Source organism: Nipponia nippon, unplaced genomic scaffold, assembly GCF_047370975.1.
Source record: "Nipponia nippon isolate SJK-2023a ecotype South Korea unplaced genomic scaffold, ASM4737097v1 scaffold_18, whole genome shotgun sequence".
NCBI lineage: Eukaryota > Metazoa > Chordata > Aves > Pelecaniformes > Threskiornithidae > Nipponia > Nipponia nippon.
The window spans coordinates 3,043,900-3,065,714 of NW_028262334.1; the positions used below are offsets into that span (position 1 = coordinate 3,043,900).

The window sequence follows — 21,815 nt, forward strand, 5'->3', positions numbered from 1 at the left end:
CATTAAGCTGAAGAATTGTCTTAATGTTATTTTGATACAATATCTTTTTATTTACAATATAATTTTTAAAATTTTCATTAGCTAAAAACAAGGACAGGAGCAAATACCCTGGCATAGAAAGCATTTCTGGGGTTACTGTAAGAACCTTGTGTAGAAAAGAATCTCATGGATTTTATTGTTTATCCTGCAGTGCCCCACCAGATAATGATTCTGCAGTGAAGGTGGATTGATACTTTGTTGTTTTTTTTTTTTTAATTATTTTTTTAAGGAAGAATTTGGCTCCTCTTTCTGTGTAAAGAGAGCTTAAAACATAGGGCCAAGTTGAAAGTGTGAAGGAGACAAGGGTGAAGTGAGGGCAGGGTTTGGCTGACAGCTAGAGTTGGGCTGAGATGTGTTTTCTTGGAGTGGCAATGGAAACAAAGATTTACCGTTTATCCCTAGCTATTTCTGTCAGGGACTAGAGCCCTGTCCTCTTCCAGTCAGCATCGTTTTTTTAACCACTTGTTTGCCTTTTTCTCAAGGATCTTTGTGAGATGATCTGGGATGTCCTTTTTGGGTGGGAAAACTCTCTGATGCCTATGAAGGCATCGCTCAAACTTTCCTGTATCTTATTAGTGCAAATGACAGAAGCAGCATATCCTAAGTGCCACAGTTTGATAGTAATAAGGTCCCAAATTCCATTTGTTATGTAGAACAGATTAAACTTAGTATTTCATCCTCCCTCCTTCCTCTGTTTGCCTTAAGTCTTCCTGTTGAATCATCAAATTGTAGTTTGAGGTTTTGGGGCAATTCCTAGCACAGCATGTCAGTGATGCGTATCTGTAATTTATATGCCAGTATAAGACAGTGTATGCACAGGAATCTGAACGTTAAATGGAAGGATTCTTGTCTGCTGGTTTTTAACCCTTTTGGGTCCCATGCTAATTTTTTGTAGTAGATCCCAGACTCTGCTCATGTCATGTCTAATAGTAATTCAGACGTAAATATCTTACATTGCCAGGTTAGTGCAAATAATAGTAAACTTGGCTGAATAATCCGTTCATCTGTTAGTTTTTTTTTTTTTTTTTCTCTGCCACTGAACTCCTGTCCAGCACTATGGACTGTAGAATCGAGCTGTTACTGAGTAATTGCTGGAAACTGTCCTCAGAGCCTACAGCTAGCACTAGTTGTTGTGAAAGACCTGCCTGTCACTTACTGTAGCTTGCTTGGCCGTTCCATCTCCATCAAAGGTACAAATGCAACTGGGCTGCTGCATGTCATTTATACTGGCAGCAGTAACTTTTCAGTAATATGTTACCCAAGAGGATGAGAGGCTTGATGGAATTTGTAAGTCCCACCTCAGCACAGAATTTTCCCTCTAAGTGTCAGTGTAGCATCATAGGCCTGAGATACGCTCCAGTCTCACCATACCATTGCAGAGCTCCAGCGACTAAATGCTGCCCACATTCATCAGTTCTTGCAGTTGGGACTGAGAGCTATTGAATACTTTGTGAAAGTTCTTAGTAATAGCAATGCTGTGATGATCATGGACATATGGGGAAAACAACTGATGAGAATTGCGTCTCGAAAACGGTGAGCCGCCAGCAGTGTAGAATTGCAGTTCAGCAGAACAATGAATTCATGATAGAGAAAAGCTCATTTGGGAGTCTTATGAAAATACTTAACTGGAAAAGTATGTCCTTAAGGGCAAATTCATAGATGGGTAAGACACAGCTCCTCAGCTAAGATTACATTCCAGAATGGACTTCAGATGTGGCTCAACTTTGTTGGTCTTTGTGTGTGATCTTAGGGTGTGGAGTGTTACGCTGGAGTATTTCAATCTGTTAAATTTTTTCCTCTAACTCTGATTTTAAAATGTACTTAATAGCAGTTAGTTTGAATTGATCTGTTCAATTTTTTGTTTGTTTCTTTTGTTTTGTTTGATGTTGTTGGCAACTGGCTGGGTTTGGGTGATACCTTCAACAAAAAAGGCAAAATCATACAGCTTTTCTTCTTCCCAGTCTGGGTTATCAAGAAACAAGAGGCCATTCTGACAAATATTTAAATGCCAGAGAAATGCATTTACCAATTTACATCTTGCCTCAGCTTCTTTTCTGCATTACACAAATGTAAATTACTGACGTTTCCCAACAGCTAAGCTTTGTTGGAACATTTTTCAGTTCCCACTGCGATGTTCGTGCTATTCCTCTACATGAAAAGAAGCTGTAAACTCTTCACAGTTGCTTCTGCATTCTGTCGCAGCAAACTACAGCATCAGATGTTTGTAGCCAGTGGTGTTGGGGTGAGGTAGTTTGGTTAAAGGCTGTATGTGCAAAGAAATCTTGAAGAGATGTTTAAAGCTGTAGAGCATGGTCTGTACTGTTTTGTGTGGATAGAAAAATTATCTTAAGGTTATTTTCTTATTCCTTTGATCTCTAATTGTTTCACCAGTCTTTTGTGCACTTAAAGTTAGACTATGACAACAGGTGCTCTACAGGATCTTCCCTTAATTCAGATAACATTAGGAAGAATAGTGGTTACACGCAAACTAAGCATTTGGGACACTCATTCAGATACTTGTCAGAGAAAAGAAATTCTGCTGCAAAAAACAAGTAGAGTTGTGAGGTGGTCACCTATATATTCTCAAATGCAGGCTTGCTTAGATTGACTCAGGTTGTGCTGAACAATGCAATAGATGTGGAGGTGGAAAGATGCAAAAGCAAGCAGGCTTGCTTTTTTTATGGGGCAGAAAACATCTTTTTCCAAAGGACCTTGTATATATATATATAAAAAAATTTCATTAACATCAGAACAGACAGACAGTGCTTCAAGGTACGCGATATGTCAGCTGAGTTGTGTTCCTGTGGATGCCTGCAGAAAAAAATACTTGTAGTAGATTTGCTGCAACAGTCAGCTACAACTTTTTCCTTTTTTTCCCCCCTCAATTTGAAGAAGACATGTTCCAGGCTGTTAAATCGAGATGTAAAGATCAAAAAAATAGCTTGTGGTAGACATCAATATCCAGAAGGGAAATGTAATAATTGTGGAGAAATTCCCGTTGTCCTGGTTTCCTAGAAGTTATCTTCCTTGACATTCTGGAGGAGTCAAAGCAAATCAAAGGCAAATCGAACAAAGTGAAGTGAATATATGAGCTGAAGTATTATACCCCAAAACGGATGTTCCAGTGCAAAAGGAGAGGTCCTTTACATTTTTGTAGTTTACTCCTTCTCAAAGATTAGGTTAAAACAGCATGCAAGCCCTCTGCTGTCTTGGAAATCTCTGATAAGAAGTCTGTCTCCCTCAAATCCCGGTATATCTGAGCCGTATTCAGGAAGCCTGTACTTAATTGCCTAGTTGACTTGAAGCTGAGCAGTAATTTTCCTTTCACTAACAAGTATTTGGAAATGCTTCATGTTAATATGTAGAAATGTTGAAAATATAGGGACATAAAGTACATATTTAAAAGAGCTGTGGTTTCTGATATGTAACTCATTATTCAGCTTTTCATTTGTTGCATTGATGTATAACTTCTACTGGAAAAAATAATATAGCAAAACTGAAGAAAAAGTTATTAATGCAAAGAGTAATTCAAATAGCTCTGTATTAGCCATAATTTCCATTCTTAACATCTGAAGTATGTTCTGGAATCTGGATGTGATTTAGTTGTTAGAGGGAGGACATTAACTCTGGGCAGCCTGATCTCATATTTTTGGGGATTGCCGTGAAATAGGAAGTGTTGATGTGGAAATCTGCATTTCCTTCATTGCGCTCGTCCCGCCTTGACTTGGGTTGATGACAGAGTGCAAGGTCTTTACACAGCCGTAGTTGATTTGCCTGCTGAAAATTAGGCTATAGCTTCAGCATTTTGAACCTGGTATGAGTAAGAATTCCTATGCAAAAAGTGATCCCTTCTTGTGCCAGTGGAAGTGTTGTCGCTAGGTGCTAAACCAGATGGGGACTAATTCAGAAAACAAATGACTTTTCAGGCTAAGCCGGTTTCTGTTTCCTGTTTGGGTTGCAGCCAGAGAACCTGTTTGCCCTGGTATTGCAGACACTTATGATTTCTTAAGAGCCCAATGCAAAGTTGATTTAAAAAACAAACAAACAAACAAACCCCCCTGAACTAACCAACCTCACAAACCCAGCTTGTTGAAATAAAAGGGGAAAACCTGCTTTGTGTGACAACTGTTGCACCTGCCAAAGGTTCAAGCAGCTTTGAGAGCATCTTAGGGTTTTTCCTGGAGGGACCAGATGCTATATTTTAAATAAATAAATAAAAATCTTATCAACCTAAGGGGCCTTAGCCTTCTCAAGGGATTAAAGTGCTTTCATTCATTTAACCAGTTACAGCTCCATCGTGGTCTGCCAAATCTGATGCTTCTGGAGCTGAGCTGTAAAGCTGTGACTTGGGCCTCTGTCCATATGCTCACAAAAGGTGGCAAACTAGATTTACAGGCATATGCTGGCGCGGCCTTTTTGGAAAGTTATTCTCTATGCATGAGTAACATCTAATTTCTTCTTATTGTCTGTTTTACACTGCTCACTGTAAGTTATTTCTTGCTTCGTTATTTCTTAGTCAGTTCTTTAGTGGTGTGATAGGCAGAGACTGATAGATTATTGTCAGATTTGTTTCTACCCATGGAACCTATGTTCAAGTAAACATGACGCACGTCTGTCAACTGATTACATTCTAGGACTTTTAAAAGCAACGAAGGGGAAAAGAAATTTCACATGTAGAGAGAAGTTTCTCCCTTTAGAAGTAATCCTGCATTGTCCATATGGTATCTTTAAGTTTTCCATTTTCTAGTTCCTATAACATTAAGAATAGAAAATGCACGTCTGAGTTTAGTGTATTTAAAAATCTATAACAGTAAATATTTAACTGTTAGAAAAACAAATATTCATTGGCGTTGTTACAGTTAAAGCAATGTAACAATGTCTTGCCACAATGCATATGAGGATAGAAAAGGAAGAAAAATTTGGAAGTTGAGAGCATGCAATTGTTGCGTGCTCTACTGGGGCTGTCCTGAGCCTCGATTATTGTGACTGCAAATGTATCTCAGTGCTTAACTGCTCAGTCGTGCTTTTGCTTTATCCTTAAGCTGAATTGACTGTAAGGTATTTTGATGGCTTTGTCATGTTTAGTTAAGGATGAAAGTAATTCTTATATTTATGGATGTATATTTAGATATAGTATTTTGGATACTGTAAAGTATAATGTAGATTAGTTTGTGAAGTGGTTGCCACAGGATGAAATATATGTATGAGAGTATAACTGAAGGATAGAGGGTATCCAAGGGCTTTGTCTGTAATTCACGATCTTGGTGATTTTCTGTGTGCAAACTGTGGCTTTCTGTTAATGTTACATTTAAGGATTTTTCAGGACATATTGTTAGCTCTCTGCTCACCGATAAATAAGATGTTAAATTTATCTTATTGCAGCAAGGTATGAGTTGTGTCTAGCTGTGACTCATTTTGTTTTGGCAACTCCTTATTTAACTTAAAATTGCATGTGAGTTAATGGGATATAATGGCAGCAATGGGTGACTTCTCTACGTGCTTTGTTAATAGTCGGTTCAAGCAAGACTCTTCTTTTTTTTTTTTTTTTTTTTTTTTGTGTGGACTCCCTGTCTCGCTTCCCCTCCCCCTGCCTTCCCAAGGGGAGTGATATCCAGGAACATGTTGTCCTTGCTCACTTCAACACAGGATGGGAGAAAGAACTGTTTTATTTATTTACTTATTTTAGTCTTCGCCTTAGCTTTTTTTGTGGTGGCAAATTCACATGTGGCTTCTGTAGTATGGAATTGCCGTTAGTTTTTTGTATTGCTTCCTTTGTGACTGAATGAGTTGATTGAATGAATTGAACATCAATAGCAGATAATTTTAAATTATTAAACTGTTTTCTTCTGGAAGTGAAGGGTTGTGTGATAGTGCTGTGTCTGTGTGAGTGTCTTATTGCACATTACCTCTTTTGCCCACTTTGGCCTTGCTTTTGAACTTGCTAGTCAACTGCAGCCAAATTGGGTAGAAATGTAGAGGTATCAAAGATAAGCTCTTACAAGTTTCATGGAAATAGATAGCCCAATAGAAGGCAGAGAATCTAACCACCAATTTTGGAAAAGCTGCGATTTGCCTTCACAGATTTTCGCACGTCAGAGAATCCACATGATCAAGATCTGGTCTAAATACTGTTCCCATCCATAGAAATCGCTGTAGTCACTCTTGCATTTTTAGATAGCAAAGTCACTCGACCATAATATCCAGTGCCCCAGGAAAACTGACATCATTAATCCTGCTATTCACAGAATTGCTGGTTTGAAAAATCTGAATTAGGGAGGCCGGTTTAAAGTTTAGTGGATACTCTAGCACTCTTCCAGTCATGCCTTCATCAAGTGTCGGTTGTTATGCAGATGTTTCTAAAAGGAAATAGGATAATCTGAAGTTAGACTGTCTAATATCAAGGGAAAAAAAGGCAAAACCTGACAGAGGAACCAAATCTTGACAAACTAAAACATGGCATTTTTGTCAAACACGTTTTACTTCCTTCTTTGAAATGATAGGTTTAATGAAGAAAACTCTGTTGTGTAGTGGGATTTTTTTTTTAATTTTTTAATACAGTCTAACTTCCAAATTAGCATTGACCTTTATTGATATATTTAAGAACTGGGCAGTGGATGGCAAACACCCACCCTACACCCTCCTCCTCCCCCCCCTCCCCCCCCCAAAAAAAGGGGGGGGGGGGAGGTTGCTCGGTACCACCATTGGGTATGGTCACTAGCATGGTTTTTCTTTGAGCTAATGTGGTGCTAATACTATTCAGGGCTTTGATCCATGCTCTGGAAGTAATTGTAAATCATTGCTGATGAAATCTCCAGACAGTCAGAGGGGCAAATAACATGGAGCAGCCCAGAGGGACTTGTCATTTCGTCTCCAGTGGGCCAAGCTGTTGGTTCCATTTTGCATTCAATGGTAGAGCTCATAAGCCTAAGAGCATAAGCTGCGTAACAGCCATGGGCAGCTGTCTGCTGGAGAGACCAGTGACTGAAGAAGATCCAGGAGCTAAAGGTGCTGAAGAGGAGTTTGTGGGTTGATGTGGCAGAAAGACCAATGAAAATACACGGTGCTCTAAGCCATGCTAACCATGCTTTTGGTCAGTACTCAAATACTCCATATAGTTATGTCCGTAGTTATTTGAAAAGCCTATTGGAAACATTGGCAAGAATTCAGAACACAGCTGCAAAATGACTCAAGCAAGAGAAAGTATCCTGTAATAAAATATTTGAAGAACTCAATCTTGTTTAATATACGAAGGGAAGAATTGAGGTGTCTTGCTTAAAACATGTGTGTTCTTGCATGGTGAATGCCAGTTGCTGAAAAGCTCTATGATCTTCCAAATAAAAGCATAATGAGAGTCAGTGGCTAGAAGCCACAGTCAAATTTGTTTTATTTCAAATTTAAATACGTTTCTAACAATGGAGCGATTAACTATGAAAATAGACTGTCAGTGGAAGCATGTTTTCTGATGGATATCAGCTCTGATCTAAAAACATTAACACATACAGCTTAGCTCAGTACAGTTACAGGGTTAATTACAGATGTAACTGGGTGAAGGACCTGTTTCAGGAGAGCCAGAGGAGATGATCTGATGGTTCCCTCTGGCCCTGAATAGGTGACCAAATTGAATACAATTGCTTTTGCCAGCGGGAAATGGTTCCTCTAAATTTTGAGAAACAAGAGAAAGAAGATTCCGATTAGTAGATCCCAGGTTTTTCAAAGGCGGTGTTTGTTTGTCTGAATGTTTTTTGCTTTTTCAAGTGTCCTGTATTACGGATGCTGTGGTTCGAATGCTTCTGAAAATGCCCAGCCTATGTGACAAACACAGAAATATCCAAGTGATGCTTTTCAGGAGTCACCATAAGTGCGTGCTCAGGCAGAAGGGGAGACAGAGCAATTGTTACTCACCTTTTAGCTCTGCTCAGCTGGTCTGAGTAAGTGATACTGTTATACTGACAAAATTTCAGACAGTGGCTATCCTCTTTTCCGAGATCTGTATTTTTCAATGAATACTGTTTAAAGAGCAGGCTCATTTTTTAGACCATCTCTTTTTTTTTTTTCCTGGATTACACTGGTTTATTTGTTTCCTCCCTCTACTTATCTTTGGAAATGCAGCTCTACAAAGGTTCTCACAAAGTTTGATGTGCTCATCCCATGCGCTTTCATCAGGAAGTTTTTAACTGCTTCAGGTTCACAAGCCCATTTTGCTACTTCGCTTTACATTGCAGCAAATTAATGTAAGCTTAGTTATAATTTGGACAGGCTGGATCGATGGGCCAAGGCCAATTGTATGAGGTTCAACAAGACTCAGTGCTGGGTGCTGCACTTCGGTCACAACAACCCCAGGCAACACTGCAGGCTTGGAGAAGAGTGGCTGGAGAGCTGCCTGGTGGAAAAGGACCTGGGGGTGTTGGTCAGCAGCCAGCTGAATATGAGCTGGCAGTGTGCCCAGGTGGCCAAGAAGGCCAATAGCCTCCTGGCTTGCATCAGGAATAGTGTGGCCAGCAGGACCAGGGAGGTGATAGTGCTCCTGTACTTGGCACTGGTGAGGCCGCACCTCGAGTACTGTGTTCAGTTTTGGGCCCCTCACTCCAAGAAGGACATGGAGGTGCTGGAGAGTGGCCAGAGCAGGGCAGCGAGGCTGGGGAAGGGTCTGGAGCACAAGGCTGGTGAGGAGCAGCTGAGGGAGCTGGGGTTGTTTCGTCTGGAGAAGAGGAGGCTGAGGGGAGACCTTATCACTCTCCACAACTGCCTGAAAGGAGGCTGGAGCCAGGTGGGGGTTGGCCTCTTCTTCCAAGTAATAAGCGATAGGACAAGAGGAAACAGCCTCAAGCTGCACCAGGGCAGGTTTAGGTTGGATATTAGGAAAAATTTCCTCACTAAAAGGGTTGTGGAGCACTGGCACAGGCTGCCCAGGGAAGTGGTTGAGTCCCCATCCCTGGAGGTATTTAAAAGCCAGGTAGATGTGGTGCTTAGGGACATGGTTTAGTGGTGGACTTGGCAGTGCTGGGTTAATGGCTGGACTTGATGATCTTAAAGGACTTTTCCCATGTGTTTGACATAACAGTAGTGAATTCCAAGCAAATTTCCTCACCCCACAATGACCCGTAGCCTAACCTAGATTCTCTGGCGTAGTATTGCCTTATATTTTACAGCTTGACTATAGCGAGTGTGATAACTGACTAAAAAAAGGTCTGGCAGTTCTTTTCTCTGATCTATTATTTAGTGACCTGCCTTAGCATGAATGAAGGTTATGGAAAATTGTCTTCATGGTAGTGATGCCCCATTTTTCCATGTAACTTTTAGAAACCTTTTAATAAACTTTTTTCCCTGTTTCTTTTAGAAACTGGGGGGGTTTTTTAGTTCTACTGAGAAGTTCTTCTTTAGCACTACTGGGAAGTAGATCTGCTGGCAAATGCAACTATTTTGGGGGGTTTGGTTCTTTTTTTTTTTTACATTTTTTGCTATAATTCTTATAATGAAAATTTTTAATACTTTTTCTATAATTCTGCAATAAATGCTATAATTATGTAAGTACAATGCTTTTTCATAATGGTATATACAGCTTAGTGTAATCACATCTTAATCTTTTTTCCCCTTTAGAGCACTAAGTGTAAGGCCATATATGTACAGCAACTTTTATGCATAGAAAAGCCTTTACCATACTGTGTTGCACAGTAGCACCTCACATTGTACTACCAAGGGAATAAATGATTATTTTCTTAAATGCTTTCAAGGTGGGTGTGTTGTCACATGCAGAGTACTTAATTGCAGCTGGAGATAAATATATTGTTTGAGGCAGATGTCTGTGAATGACTGGAAGTCTTCAATAGATTGAGGCTTTATAGAGCAATGCTGACCGTGTCTTTAAAGCTGAAGACTTGGAAGGCTTTTGCTTGAAACTGAGCAAAACTGCATATCTAGACCTTCGTCGATGCTATGAGCACTTTACTGCCACAGTGGGCTCTGATTCCTACTATTGGTGAGGATACACATTTCAATACTTGCAGAAAGCAGAAATGTAGTAGCTGGTTATTCAAAGAAGCCTGACGAGGTTTTGAAAAAACAAAAATTATTTGGCATTCTTCCTTGCATCTTGTTTTAAAATAACCCTGGTACCATGGTTACAAGACTAGTCACATTGCTGTTTCTCCTGGGGATCTCATGTTGTGCATCCCCATATGTTCTCGGGATATTAATTCCTCCGTTTGCTCACTCCCCCTGGGCCTTGGGTTGCAGTCCCATGCACGTCCACTGCGATTGCTGTAGCAGGTCCAATGGGCACTGGTCATTGCCAAAGCTTTTCTACTGGATTATGTCTCCCGGTTTGTGATTTGGGTGCAGTGCCATACATTTTTTACCTAAATACGGAAGATAAGCAGGGCCAAGGTATGAAACAAAAAAGGAATGAATATTCTGCACCCAAGTTTAATCTGTATTATCCTGGAGCTAGCATTCCTTACCTAGAGGTTTATTTACAGCCTGAGTTGGAGGGAACAGATTGCAAGAGTTTTTCGTGTCTCTGGGAGTCTGCGCATCTAGTTATCCTTTTCCACTACCATGCTTCAGATAGCTCTTATCTTGCGTACCTCGTTTACCTACTGTGGAAAGGTCTTTTGTGCATATGTGTGTGTTTTGGTAATTGACTTATATTGTATATTTTAAAAAACAAAATAACCCCCCACCAAAACCCGCGCACCTCCACAAAACTGCAATAAAATTCCTTGGCCTGGTTAAACACTTCTGTAAAAGGAGCTGAGGAATTCCTCTGTGCGACCGCAGACCTGACTATTGTCTTTGAAGGGATGCTCCTTATCTAGGCTATTGTTCTAGCTTTCCTGTCTAATTTCTTTAATGGGTTTTTTACAGCCTCTTTTGATTTAACTCTGTTTATTGAGGCAGACAACAGTACAAAATTGAGGAGGGAACCAGTGCTCACAGAACTAATCAGTCTTTTCACCTAAACATGTCTTCCAAATTTATCATTAAAGGAAGAAAAACAACAAAAAACCTGCCAAACTTGCTAGAAAAGGACTAAAGAGAAGGACGATTTGCAAGACCTAATATGGACTGATAACGCAGACATGTGCATGTTTTTCTCTCACACTGCTCAGTTAAATTTTATTTTGATGTTTGTACTTATGTTAATTAAAAACTACTAGAAAAAGTCAGTTATGTATGAAGGTAAATACTTAAGGAATAGTTCTTCCCAGGAAATACTTTCACAAACGCTGTTACGTCTTCCCTCTTCACCCCTGTGCCGCAGAGGAGAGCTGCATTCCCTGTGACTGTTTTGGCCCCTTACGGTTCTTTGTTTCTAGGACAGTACTCTTGCTTGTTTTTTGAGAGGGGAAGTTTGTCTGTTCTCTGCCAAGAACACCGAATACCGAACGTTCTGCTAGTTACTATATTGGACTGAGTCATGGTAACCGTAAACTTTATGTGGTTTTATTCCATGAAGAGTAATAATTTGCTACAGTGCCACTTAAAGCAAGATACAAAGGTGATCTGCAGGTTAAACGGTGTTTCAAGACTGCCTCTAATGAGAGAGGAGAAGGAGACTTCCACCTTAAATATGCACGAAAGATGTCTGTCAGCTTTCTCATTTTAGTAATATCAAAAAGGGTTAATTATTCCTCCCTGGTTTTCTGCAGTTAGTGTAGGTTAGGATTTTTTTTTTTTCCTCATCAGCTGAAGCCTTGAATTGCTAACAGAGCTGTCGGCTCTGGGAAGTTGATGAGCCAGTAGCTAGGGCACAAATGTGTGTGGCATCTACTGTGCACTAACTTAGTACTTTGTGGACACTTAGTGCTTTCATGCAAGATAACGTCCTCTACTCCTAGATTCCTCACAGTTAACCTCTTGTGTGAACGCTTCCCAAATGTATTAATATGAATTATCTAGTGTACTGTGGTTGTGCACCTTAATTTATGGCACGAGAAGCTTGTTGTTCTCTAGTTATCCTGGGAAGTTCCCCCCAAGAAATAGAATATCTAATGTGAAAATTATATGAAATTCTAATATACTTTTTAGTACATAAAAAGGAAAATTAGTCTTTCTGTTAGCAGGTTACGTCCTAACTCTCTGCTAAGGCTACAAAATATTCCTCATTGTATAATGCGTGCTGGAAAATATAAGTGAAAAAAAGCACTGGCCTTGAAAATGTCTGCGTTGAATCCCGTGAATCTCTTGAAGAGGTTGTCGTTAACATTTGCTTGTTTCCATAATGCTAGGTGCAGGCTGAACAGATTTTCACACAAATAGGGCGCAACATATTGTCGTTCTGACCTGCAAGAATCCTGCAGTTCTGGCTTGTGGCCCTTCTTGGCAAGCGTCAGTCATGCTGAACACCTTTTGCTTCTTTGCTTAATTTAGTTCTTCCCTCCCCTGGGTATTATGAAAAACTATATCTTGCAGACATTGTAAGCAATTGGAATGGCTGTAAAGCTTTAATATTTTAACTTTGAAAACAATTGGTTTTTTAATCTTCCATTTAGGAGTGTCCGTTTGGTTTTGGTTTTGTTTTTAAAAAGTGAAGAAAAGATAAACACAATTATTCTTCCCCCCCCGAGAATTGAAATAGCTGTTTGCATCTAAAATTTTGGAAGATGCACACCATTATGCCTTATATCAGTTCTTTTAAATGCAAGAGGGTTGTACTATGTAGTTTATCTGAACTATTCCTTAGAGAAAATATGAAAGACTTCTCGTTTCATTTATTTTACTTTTCCTTGCAGAATAAGAAATAAGCAGTTCCTAGAAATCCTTATTTGCTGATAGAAATTTGTGAGAAACTACAGTACAAATCTATTGCATTCAGTACACTGGTTATACTGAGTCTCGTTAGATGTATTTTTAATCTTACAGCCATGTCAAGTCACCTAGTAGAATTGTGGACTTCAATCGTGACAAACTTCCTGAATACCAAATTGGACAGAACTAAATGCTAGGGAATTGATTTTTTTTTTTTCCCCCTTCTGTAAACAATTTGGTTGTGAAGATCTGTCCAACATGTTAAAACAAACTCATAGGCAGAAGAATATGCAGCTTGAAACAAGAACTGGTCACATCATTAATGCGCTTTGTGAACATGATTATACAGAAAGCTTTTTACGCTCTATTTGGTATTTTAGTTTAGAAATGTATTAAATGCAGTTGTGTGTCTTACTGCTTCAGGTTGGTGGAACAAAAGCTGGAGTTGTGCGTTTCTTGGGAGAAACTGACTTTGCTAAAGGAGAATGGTGTGGAGTAGAACTGGATGAACCTCTGGGAAAGAATGATGGAGCTGTTGCTGGAACAAGGTTTGTCTATCATCTGATAGCAGCCACCTTAAAGATTTTGCATCTCTCTATTCTGTTTTGGTTTTATTAATATCTTACATGAAACTTTATATCAAGGGAAGTAGTTAGGTTGTAAATCTGACTGTCTGCTGATGGTGGGGGGGGTCGTTAGACACTGATTTGGATTTCATGACGCCTACACATCTCTGAAAATCTGCATCAACCCCACATTCATGGGATTAGTTCATCTCTCCTACTCCCATGTGAGTTTTATTCATAGACTGGTAATGGAAAACACAATTTCCTGCTTTTTGAACGTCTGCTTGGTTTCTCAGCTTGTAATGAATGCTCAGTTCAGAGAATACCTCTGGGTGTCTAACAGCTGAACTTAAGGGAAATCTTCCTGCACCGCAGGAACTGAAAGCTCCTATACCAATAGTTGCCTCATTGTAAAGACTGGGAACAGTATAGCTGCTTCCTCCAATAAGTCACACTTAGAAAGCATTAATTCACATCACAATTTAGCTTGCTTTCTCATTTGGTATAAGGAACAGTCCTTTAACTTGTTAAAAAGAGGTTTTACAAGGATTATGCCACCTTAACATAGGTGATTACAAATTAAAATTTTAAGTGGCTTTTGTTTATATATAACCAAAGATATATGTTCTGTATAATCAAATATGCATACATATATAGGTATGTATGTAATAAAATGTAAAACTATTTGATTTAATTAAAATCTGATTTTTATTTTTAACTCTCTGCTATCACATTTGTTGTGGGCAGCTCAGAGGAATGTATCAAAGAGGAAAGCTATGCATGTTAAACTTTGAATCTGAATGGAATTTTTAGGAAACGGAGCTCTAGCTCAAGAGTTTACTCTGTTGAATTTCTGAAGTCTGGTATAATCATGCTGTTTCAGCCTCTCAAAGCCCCCTTTCCAAATCTAGTGCTTAAAAAAAAGGCAATCTAACATAGATTAGATTGTCACCAGCTGTTACCCTGTCCTTTAATACTTTTAGACTATTTATCTAGAATTCTTTGTGAAGCCAGACCATGTATCTGAAAAGACAGAAGTTAATTTAGTACTCTCACCTGTCTGCTTTGCTTTTTTGAAGGTATTTTCAGTGTCAGCCAAAATACGGTTTGTTTGCTCCAGTCCACAAAGTTACAAAGATTGGATTCCCGTCAACTACACCAGCGAAAGCAAAGACAACTGTGCGAAAAGTGATTGCGACTCCCACAGCCCTGAAACGTAGTCCAAGTGCATCTTCCCTGAGCTCTCTCAGTTCTGTGGCATCTTCAGTAAGCAGCAAGCCAAGCCGTACAGGACTAGTAAGCTTCTTTTTCTATTGCATGCTTTACGTTCCCAAGCAGGAATCCACGTGGCACTTGCCTGTGGTCTACTTGCATAAATTGAGAATAGAACAGATCTTGGGCAGAGCACAATATACATTTAATTGTGCTCTCTTTTTCATTCAAAGCATGCATGAAGGAAGGAAATCTTAGCTAGCCCTGAAGAGTAGCTGAATATTTGAATATTTAAGCTTACACAGTTAATTCAGGCTAACTGAGTTATTGCAATAAGAAAGGGGCTTATGATGCCAACAAACTGAAAAGGCATCAATGTTCTCTGACTGGAATCTCCATTTAGTTGTTCATTTTCCTAGCACTACCTCTGTCATATGGGGTTTGTGTTTGAGGATCTGGTATGCACTAAAGCTTCCATAGATCAAACTTGTTTTATTAAGAAGGAAGCTTCAAATTGTCTGAAATATAAATGGTTTTCTTCTACTGTTAAAGAGATGAGTCAGCTGAGAAATACGGAAGTAGCAATTGTCAAGTCTTTGCTGACAAGAAGCCTCTTTCTTTTCTTTTACATTTGGTTTTAATCCTATGAATTCATAAAGGCTAAATGTTGCAAAGTACAGTGGCTCAGGTGAATTCTAACACAGTACTAATTCCACCTAATACACTTACTACGGACTCTTTTAAAGTTGCTCTGTTACATAAGTGTCCTAATCTTGGGTTGCAGCAGTAAAACGGAAATCTTCTGGGAAAGCTGAATTTTTTAAAAATCTCTCTAAGGCAATTAAAAGCATAGAAGTAATTGTTTTTCTCCACAGTCACCCTAGATACTTCCTTTTTTGAACCAAAGTACATAAATACATCTAATTAGAAAGAGATCACTCCCACTGATGTGGAACTGGTTAGCTGGCATACTGTCCCACTGACCAGCAGGTGCAGAACAGAGAGGTGACTTTACCGTAGTCCTTCAAACCTGAAGCAGATTACAAGCGAACGGAGGTCAAGAGTTGGCACAAACAGTGGGACTTTATTACTTAATCCATTCTGGAAGTTGCACTTCTAGCTGCAGAGAGCCCCCTAGTTAGAAATGAGTGCACTAACACAAGGTGCTACCTCAGCTTCAGGGCAGACTTCATGAGCTGATGGTGAAGCATTAATAGGGACCTCTGCATTTTATTCCATGTGCTGTGATACTCTAAGCAACAAGAGAGTACAGTTACGTGTTGTAAATGCCTACAATATATTCGCTTATTTTGCTTCTGTGTTGTGCCCCAGGGCTTTTGCCATAAAATATAAAGCTTCTGTAATCCATTATTTCTGGAATTAAAATTCCAGCTTGCTTCCAACTCTTCTCAGGCAACATGAACATTTGGTTACCATCCAGGTTAAAAGGACTGTCAACATAATTCTGACACTTTTTCTTTACAAGTTAAGCTGCTGAAGAAACAAGATTTCCTGAAATCAGTTTTGACACAGCAGACTTTTCGTGCTTCAATTCCTAGGAAAATTATAATTTATCTGGAAATTGCTGGACTCTTACATAGTCTTCTCAATTATTCAGGGCTGTTGCTGTTTTCTTCTTCCTGTATAAGAAAAGCAACTGTCAAAGTAGGTGATCTAATGATTTAAGTGGGCTGTCTGATGCAATTTGTATTTATTTCCAAATCTGAAGGAAGCTAATGTTTCTCTGAAATCTGGATTTCTTTTGGAATTGGGAATTAAGTCAAGTTTGATTTGAAGAGCTGGAATTGTTAAAAAGCATTCTCATTCCAGAATGAGATATCTTCCAGAAACTGAGAGGATCTGAAACAAATAATCTAAGCATCAAAGTAGAAGATGGTTTTTTCCATCTCGTACCTTTTCAGTCACTTGATAGAGATTTGCAATGGATGGTAGACATCATTTAAGGCTGTGAGTAGACAAGTTAGAGAGATGGTGTAGCAGTCATGGTAACAGAAGGGGAAGTGTGTTTTTGTGATGACAGGAGAGAATACGTCCGTGTTATGCTTTCTGTTGGGGATGTTGTCCAATGCCAGCATTCCAGGCTGTATATGGCAACTATTCTTCAACATTTTGATCTCTGAAAGGATCAGGGAAGAAACATGCTCCTATTCTTGGGCAATACTATTAGACAGAGCTAAAGGTTAACATAACAGAAGAGCAAGCCTTTGTGTATTGGTTTTTGTTTTAAATAAGGCTTTAACTGAGATGTCATTCTCATTTCATAGTTGGATAAATTGCTGAGCTGTTAAGCTTAAAGTCAGTTTTTATAAGCTGTATGGGATTTTTTTCGTTCCGTTTTTGCTGTTTTCACGACTACTGCTCACTCTTACTACATAATTTCAGTTTATTTACTTTCCCTTCTAGCTCAAAAACTCTTGAGGAAGTAGAAGACAGGGCCATGCTGAATTTTCACTGACACTGGTTCCATTCAGTGGAGCAGAGATCATGCAAGGTCAAGGAAAACCCTAAGGTTCATTTTAGCTGTAGTTCTCCAGATTGATTCATTTTTATCTCTTTAAGTTTAATCTTTCAGATTTATTTTCCAGAAGTGATTTCATTCCAAGTGATAAAAGCATATGTTTTAATCAGATACCAATTGTTCTTCTTCACAAGGTTTTAGCTGTAAGGCTGGCTTTTTAGGTCAAGGTAAATGCTTTTCATCCTGGATGTTTAATTGCCGTTATAGAGCTGCCAAATGCTAGTTGGAGTTCCAAAAGCTTTTGATAGAGCATTTGGAAATGTTATAGTTGCTGGTGGCCCAAGATGATGACTAGATAACTAGGGGCAGGATGTTTTTAACTTGCTAAAAGGCTGCCTTTCTTTCTTTTTAATGCAAAAAGATGCTTAGAAACATGAGTGAGTCTTATTTGTGTGAGTCTACTAAGCACACCTTCGATGGAGGCCAGCCTTCTGTTTGCACTGCAACCCTTCTGTCTCCTGCACACTAGCTGCTGATTGCTACAAAGCAGCCTTACTACACATGCATGGCCGTTGTTAAATTCTAGAAAATGAAGTAATGTAAATGTAAAAGGAGAAGGTACAGTAGGTTACAGAAAGCATTTGCTTTACTAACTCAATGTTTGTAGAGTCTGGAGATATCCCTTGTTTTCACTTGATACAGAATGATTTTTAACGTCTTTACCTTGTGAAGTTGACAGAAACATCCTCCCGATATGCAAGAAAAATTTCTGGTACCACAGCCCTACAGGAGGCACTGAAGGAGAAGCAGCAACACATTGAACAGCTCCTGGCAGAAAGGGACCTGGAGAGGGCAGAAGTTGCAAAAGCAACCAGTCACGTAGGGGAAATAGAGCAGGAATTAGCACTTGTTCGCGATGGACATGATCGGGTAAGAGCGGTATTGCTGTTCTTAAAATAGAGGCTTTAATACAATTGACTTAATTTCCAAAATTGTGTTTACATATTGAAAAGGTCTGGGAGTAAGAGGTGGTGTTCTAAAACTAAAGTAGTCCATACCTGTGGGATCTTCCTTGTGGGAGCTTTGGCTTGATGAGATAGCAAATCTACTTCATTTAACTAATTTTTGTTGAACTTCTCCACGCATCACTATAATCTTTTATTATATACATATTTGAGTATGGTGACGTTCCTGTCCCTTGGCCCATCACTTTACCAAATCGTGATTCCTGAGGTATAGATACATAACTTGGAAAAAATTCATGTATTGCCCAACTTAATAGATTTTGTTCTTATTCCTCCTGCTGATTAGCATGTACTGGAGATGGAAGCAAAAATGGACCAGCTACGAGCTATGGTGGAGGCTGCGGACAGGGAGAAAGTGGAGCTTCTCAATCAGCTTGAGGAAGAGAAAAGGTAACCCAAAACTGTCTTCATTAGTATAACTCTGTTAAAAACAAACTTTGCATTAAAAGCAAATGCTGTGGTGACTTTCAAATATGAAACAAATTTTGAATAATGCAGATATGGGCAATTATTCTATAAAATCATATTGCAGTTTCTTAAAATTAATACTAAAAACACAGCGCTCTTAAATTTGGGGAGGGAAAGCCAAAAAAAGTGGACGTGCTTCGAGGCTGTAACTATTGTTTGTAGCTGAATTTCATGCAACTCATTCCTTTTAGTATTGCTTTCTGTTATGAAGGATTTTATTCACACTCATATGAAATTAATGGACCATACCTGATCTTCTTGAAACACTCTTCTTCCACTTCCAAATGAAAATTTTGATAATCTCTTTTCCTGACAGTGCTGGATTAGGAATTTACAGTTTAGTTCTCTTGTGAATAATTTGTTACTATTAGTCGTGTGCTTCTAGGTGGGGTCTATCTTTTACAGGAAAATCATCAAAGCCGTTAATTTTAATGCCTTTCTAATTCCCTTTCATAACCATTTGAGGAAAGGAACTGAGATTCCCAAATAGGTAAGGTGAGGTTAGGAAAGGAAATAACCTGATAAATTGCTGAGTCAAGGTTAGGTGAGGAAATAATCTGATAAATTGTTTTAGTGGATTTGGAATGTTTCTGAAAAGCAAGAGTCTATTTAGAAACCCTTTGTGAGTCTGCCCTGTAGGCTTGTGTGTGCCCCTGAAATTAGTCAGATGTCAATCTCTCTGTAAGGCCTGCCTAAAACTGGAAATCACAGATGAGAAAATGCAATGGTAAACCCTGGGCAATTCCTTTACAATTTTCATGCTGCCTTTTTATGGGACCCACTCTAACTGAATTTTCAAAACAAGCAGTAAAGTTAGAATTATTTATACATTCTCTACAAAATAATGCAGTGGGTTTTTAAATTGAAAAAAACCCAAACACAACAGCTTTGCAGTACCTCCGGTAGCCTGGCTGTGGACCTAGTTTCGCTGAGTGCCAGGTCAGTGGGGGTCTGTTTCACCGCAATCCTCCATGGCCTTGAGCTCACCTTCAGCGTGTTGCTAGGCAGCGTGACAGTGCCGCTGTGCGCCTGCTACCCCTTCGCCAAAGTGACGTCCTGCAGCCGGGGAGACATTTCACAGCTTCGGCAGTGTAATATTTCTCCTTCCTCCCAGCCGCTCTAGGCTTATTTACTTTGAAAGTTTTCTGTAATATGTATTCAAGTCAGTCTCAGCAGCGACTAGAAGTCAAATAATCTTTAATCCTGTTTCCCAAAGCACACTGGTGAGACCCGCTTCCAGTAATAAGTTGTTATTGTCCTTTTCTTTTAGACATCCATCACTTGTAACTCTCTTTGATGCAATGATTTCTACATCTGTCAGGCAAGCTGCGGGCACCAGCAATGTGTGTAAATTCAAAGGAAAGAAGACATGCTTGTCTCTTGCTTTGCAACATCTTACAGTATTGAAAGTATCAAGGGGAAAAGGAGGAGATCTGGCCCCTTGTTCATTGGGGTATACCAGAGTCAGGGGAGAGAAGAAATAACTTTTTACACATTTTATTTTAAGTCAGATATTAGCTTCTCACCTCTGTCTTCTCATTCTAAGACTCCTGTATGGGCAAGGCAAGTCAATGTTCTTGCTTGCGCTCCCATTCTGCATCTTGCAGTTCATCTTGACACCTAACATATATTTGTCTATGCTAGAGTTTTGATGCAAGTTGACTGGCTCACTTCTAAAAGGTGCATGGGTATCTTGGATGTGTCCTAACTTTCTGACTGTTTCTTAGGTGAATGGTAAAATATACAAAATGTGAGATCATACTGTTCATTTAGGTCACCTCTTTTGAGGATGTGTAGAAGGGTGAAAGAATGAGAGAATCAATGATGACTTAAAGGTTTTCTTTTTAACTCGTCAGAAAATGCAACAAAATACTTTCTTTATAGAGCTGCAGGAAGGCTGATGCTGTACTTTGTCAGTGCTTGTGTTTTAAAGGCAGCAGCTTTCCTTCTTTCTGATGCTTCCTGTGAGAGATTTCTCCTTAATGTTTCTGGCAGTTTGCTGGTACAATCAGAATGATGTCATTGTAGTTCTGATTTCCACTGAACAGCGAGCTTTGAAAGCATTTTCTTTCGAAGTTATCTGAATTTTAATGAATTCTCCCCACAGGAAAGTTGAAGACCTTCAGTTCCGTGTGGAAGAAGAATCCATTACCAAAGGAGACCTAGAGGTAAAATATCTCCAGCTTTGTAAACAGGATATATAGTAGGACACAGAAATGCAATCAGTTCAGATTAAGTGTTATTCAGATTAAGTTACCTAGCAGAGGAAGGCAGGAATGATTAATAGATGCAATATTGGTCCAAGCATATGCAAAGCACATGAAAGTGATACCCAGTTCTGCAGTCCTTGAGCAAGCTAACCATCCTGAAACTACAGGATTGCACCCTTAATTCAGTTACACACTTTAGCAAGGGTTGCACTGTGGAATGGCTGTAGTTGTTTGGAGTAATTAAATTAATTCATAGAAAACTCTACCTTTTGATATTTTACATTATTTTATGTTATATCTTACCAATGTTTCTGAAATTACTCTAAAAGTAACCACCAGCAAAAAATCATTTATGAAATTGCAAGTTAATATTTACACCTTTGAAAATTAATATTGAAGACTAGTCCTGTTTGTCTTCGATCAATTTTTTGAATAATCCCTGTGCTTTCCTTAGGGAAGACTGATTAACAAAGAATGTTTTGTCCTGAGAGTTATTGTACACAAAATCTAAACAGCAATTTAATGTGTGCAATTTTTATCTTTCTACTGTTTGTATAACTATAACATTGGGCTAAAACACAGTATGCTATTACACAATCAGAATAGGAAACATTTAATGAAGGATTACTCTGAGATATTTGAACACTGCCAATTTTTATCCCAAATTTCAAATTAAAAAGCAAGATACTTTTTACTTGTTCTACTTCGTTGTTGTCTAATCAGAAAAATATTGGAACTTCTTGCACAGTTTAAAGTACAAACTTAATTAACTTGTGTTCCTGTAAACCATTTATGATTAAAGTGCTAGCTTTATGAAAATTATTCATTTCATATAACATTTCTTTTATTTTAGTCTTCCATTCATTTTAAGGTACCTATCTAGACTCTTCATAGAATGCTCCTTTTATTGTTTAGTCCATGGAAAATTTTAATTTCTTATTTTTTGTTAAATCAGTCGATAGTCATGGCAAACCATCTTAAAGACTCTGGTTTGTCAAGCTGCATAACTTCAAGAGTTTAAACTGAATTCAAGATAATGAAATGTATCCTGTTGTTTGTGTTGGAATGA

At 38.8% G+C, this 21,815-nt stretch overlaps 1 protein-coding gene across 6 annotated transcripts in view; it reads left to right on the top strand.

The window, feature by feature from the left end:
- CLIP1 (CAP-Gly domain containing linker protein 1) overlaps positions 1-21,815 on the top strand; it is a 74,216-nt gene that overhangs the window by 15,926 nt on the left and 36,475 nt on the right. For all 6 annotated transcript variants that reach the window (XM_087754975.1, XM_087754980.1, XM_087754977.1 and 3 more), the window contains 5 exons: positions 13,210-13,334; positions 14,432-14,648; positions 17,776-17,973; positions 18,355-18,458; positions 20,644-20,704. In XM_087754975.1, coding sequence (XP_087611101.1) covers positions 13,210-13,334; positions 14,432-14,648; positions 17,776-17,973; positions 18,355-18,458; positions 20,644-20,704 — 705 coding nt within the window. The remainder of the gene's footprint in view (positions 1-13,209; positions 13,335-14,431; positions 14,649-17,775; positions 17,974-18,354; positions 18,459-20,643; positions 20,705-21,815) is intronic.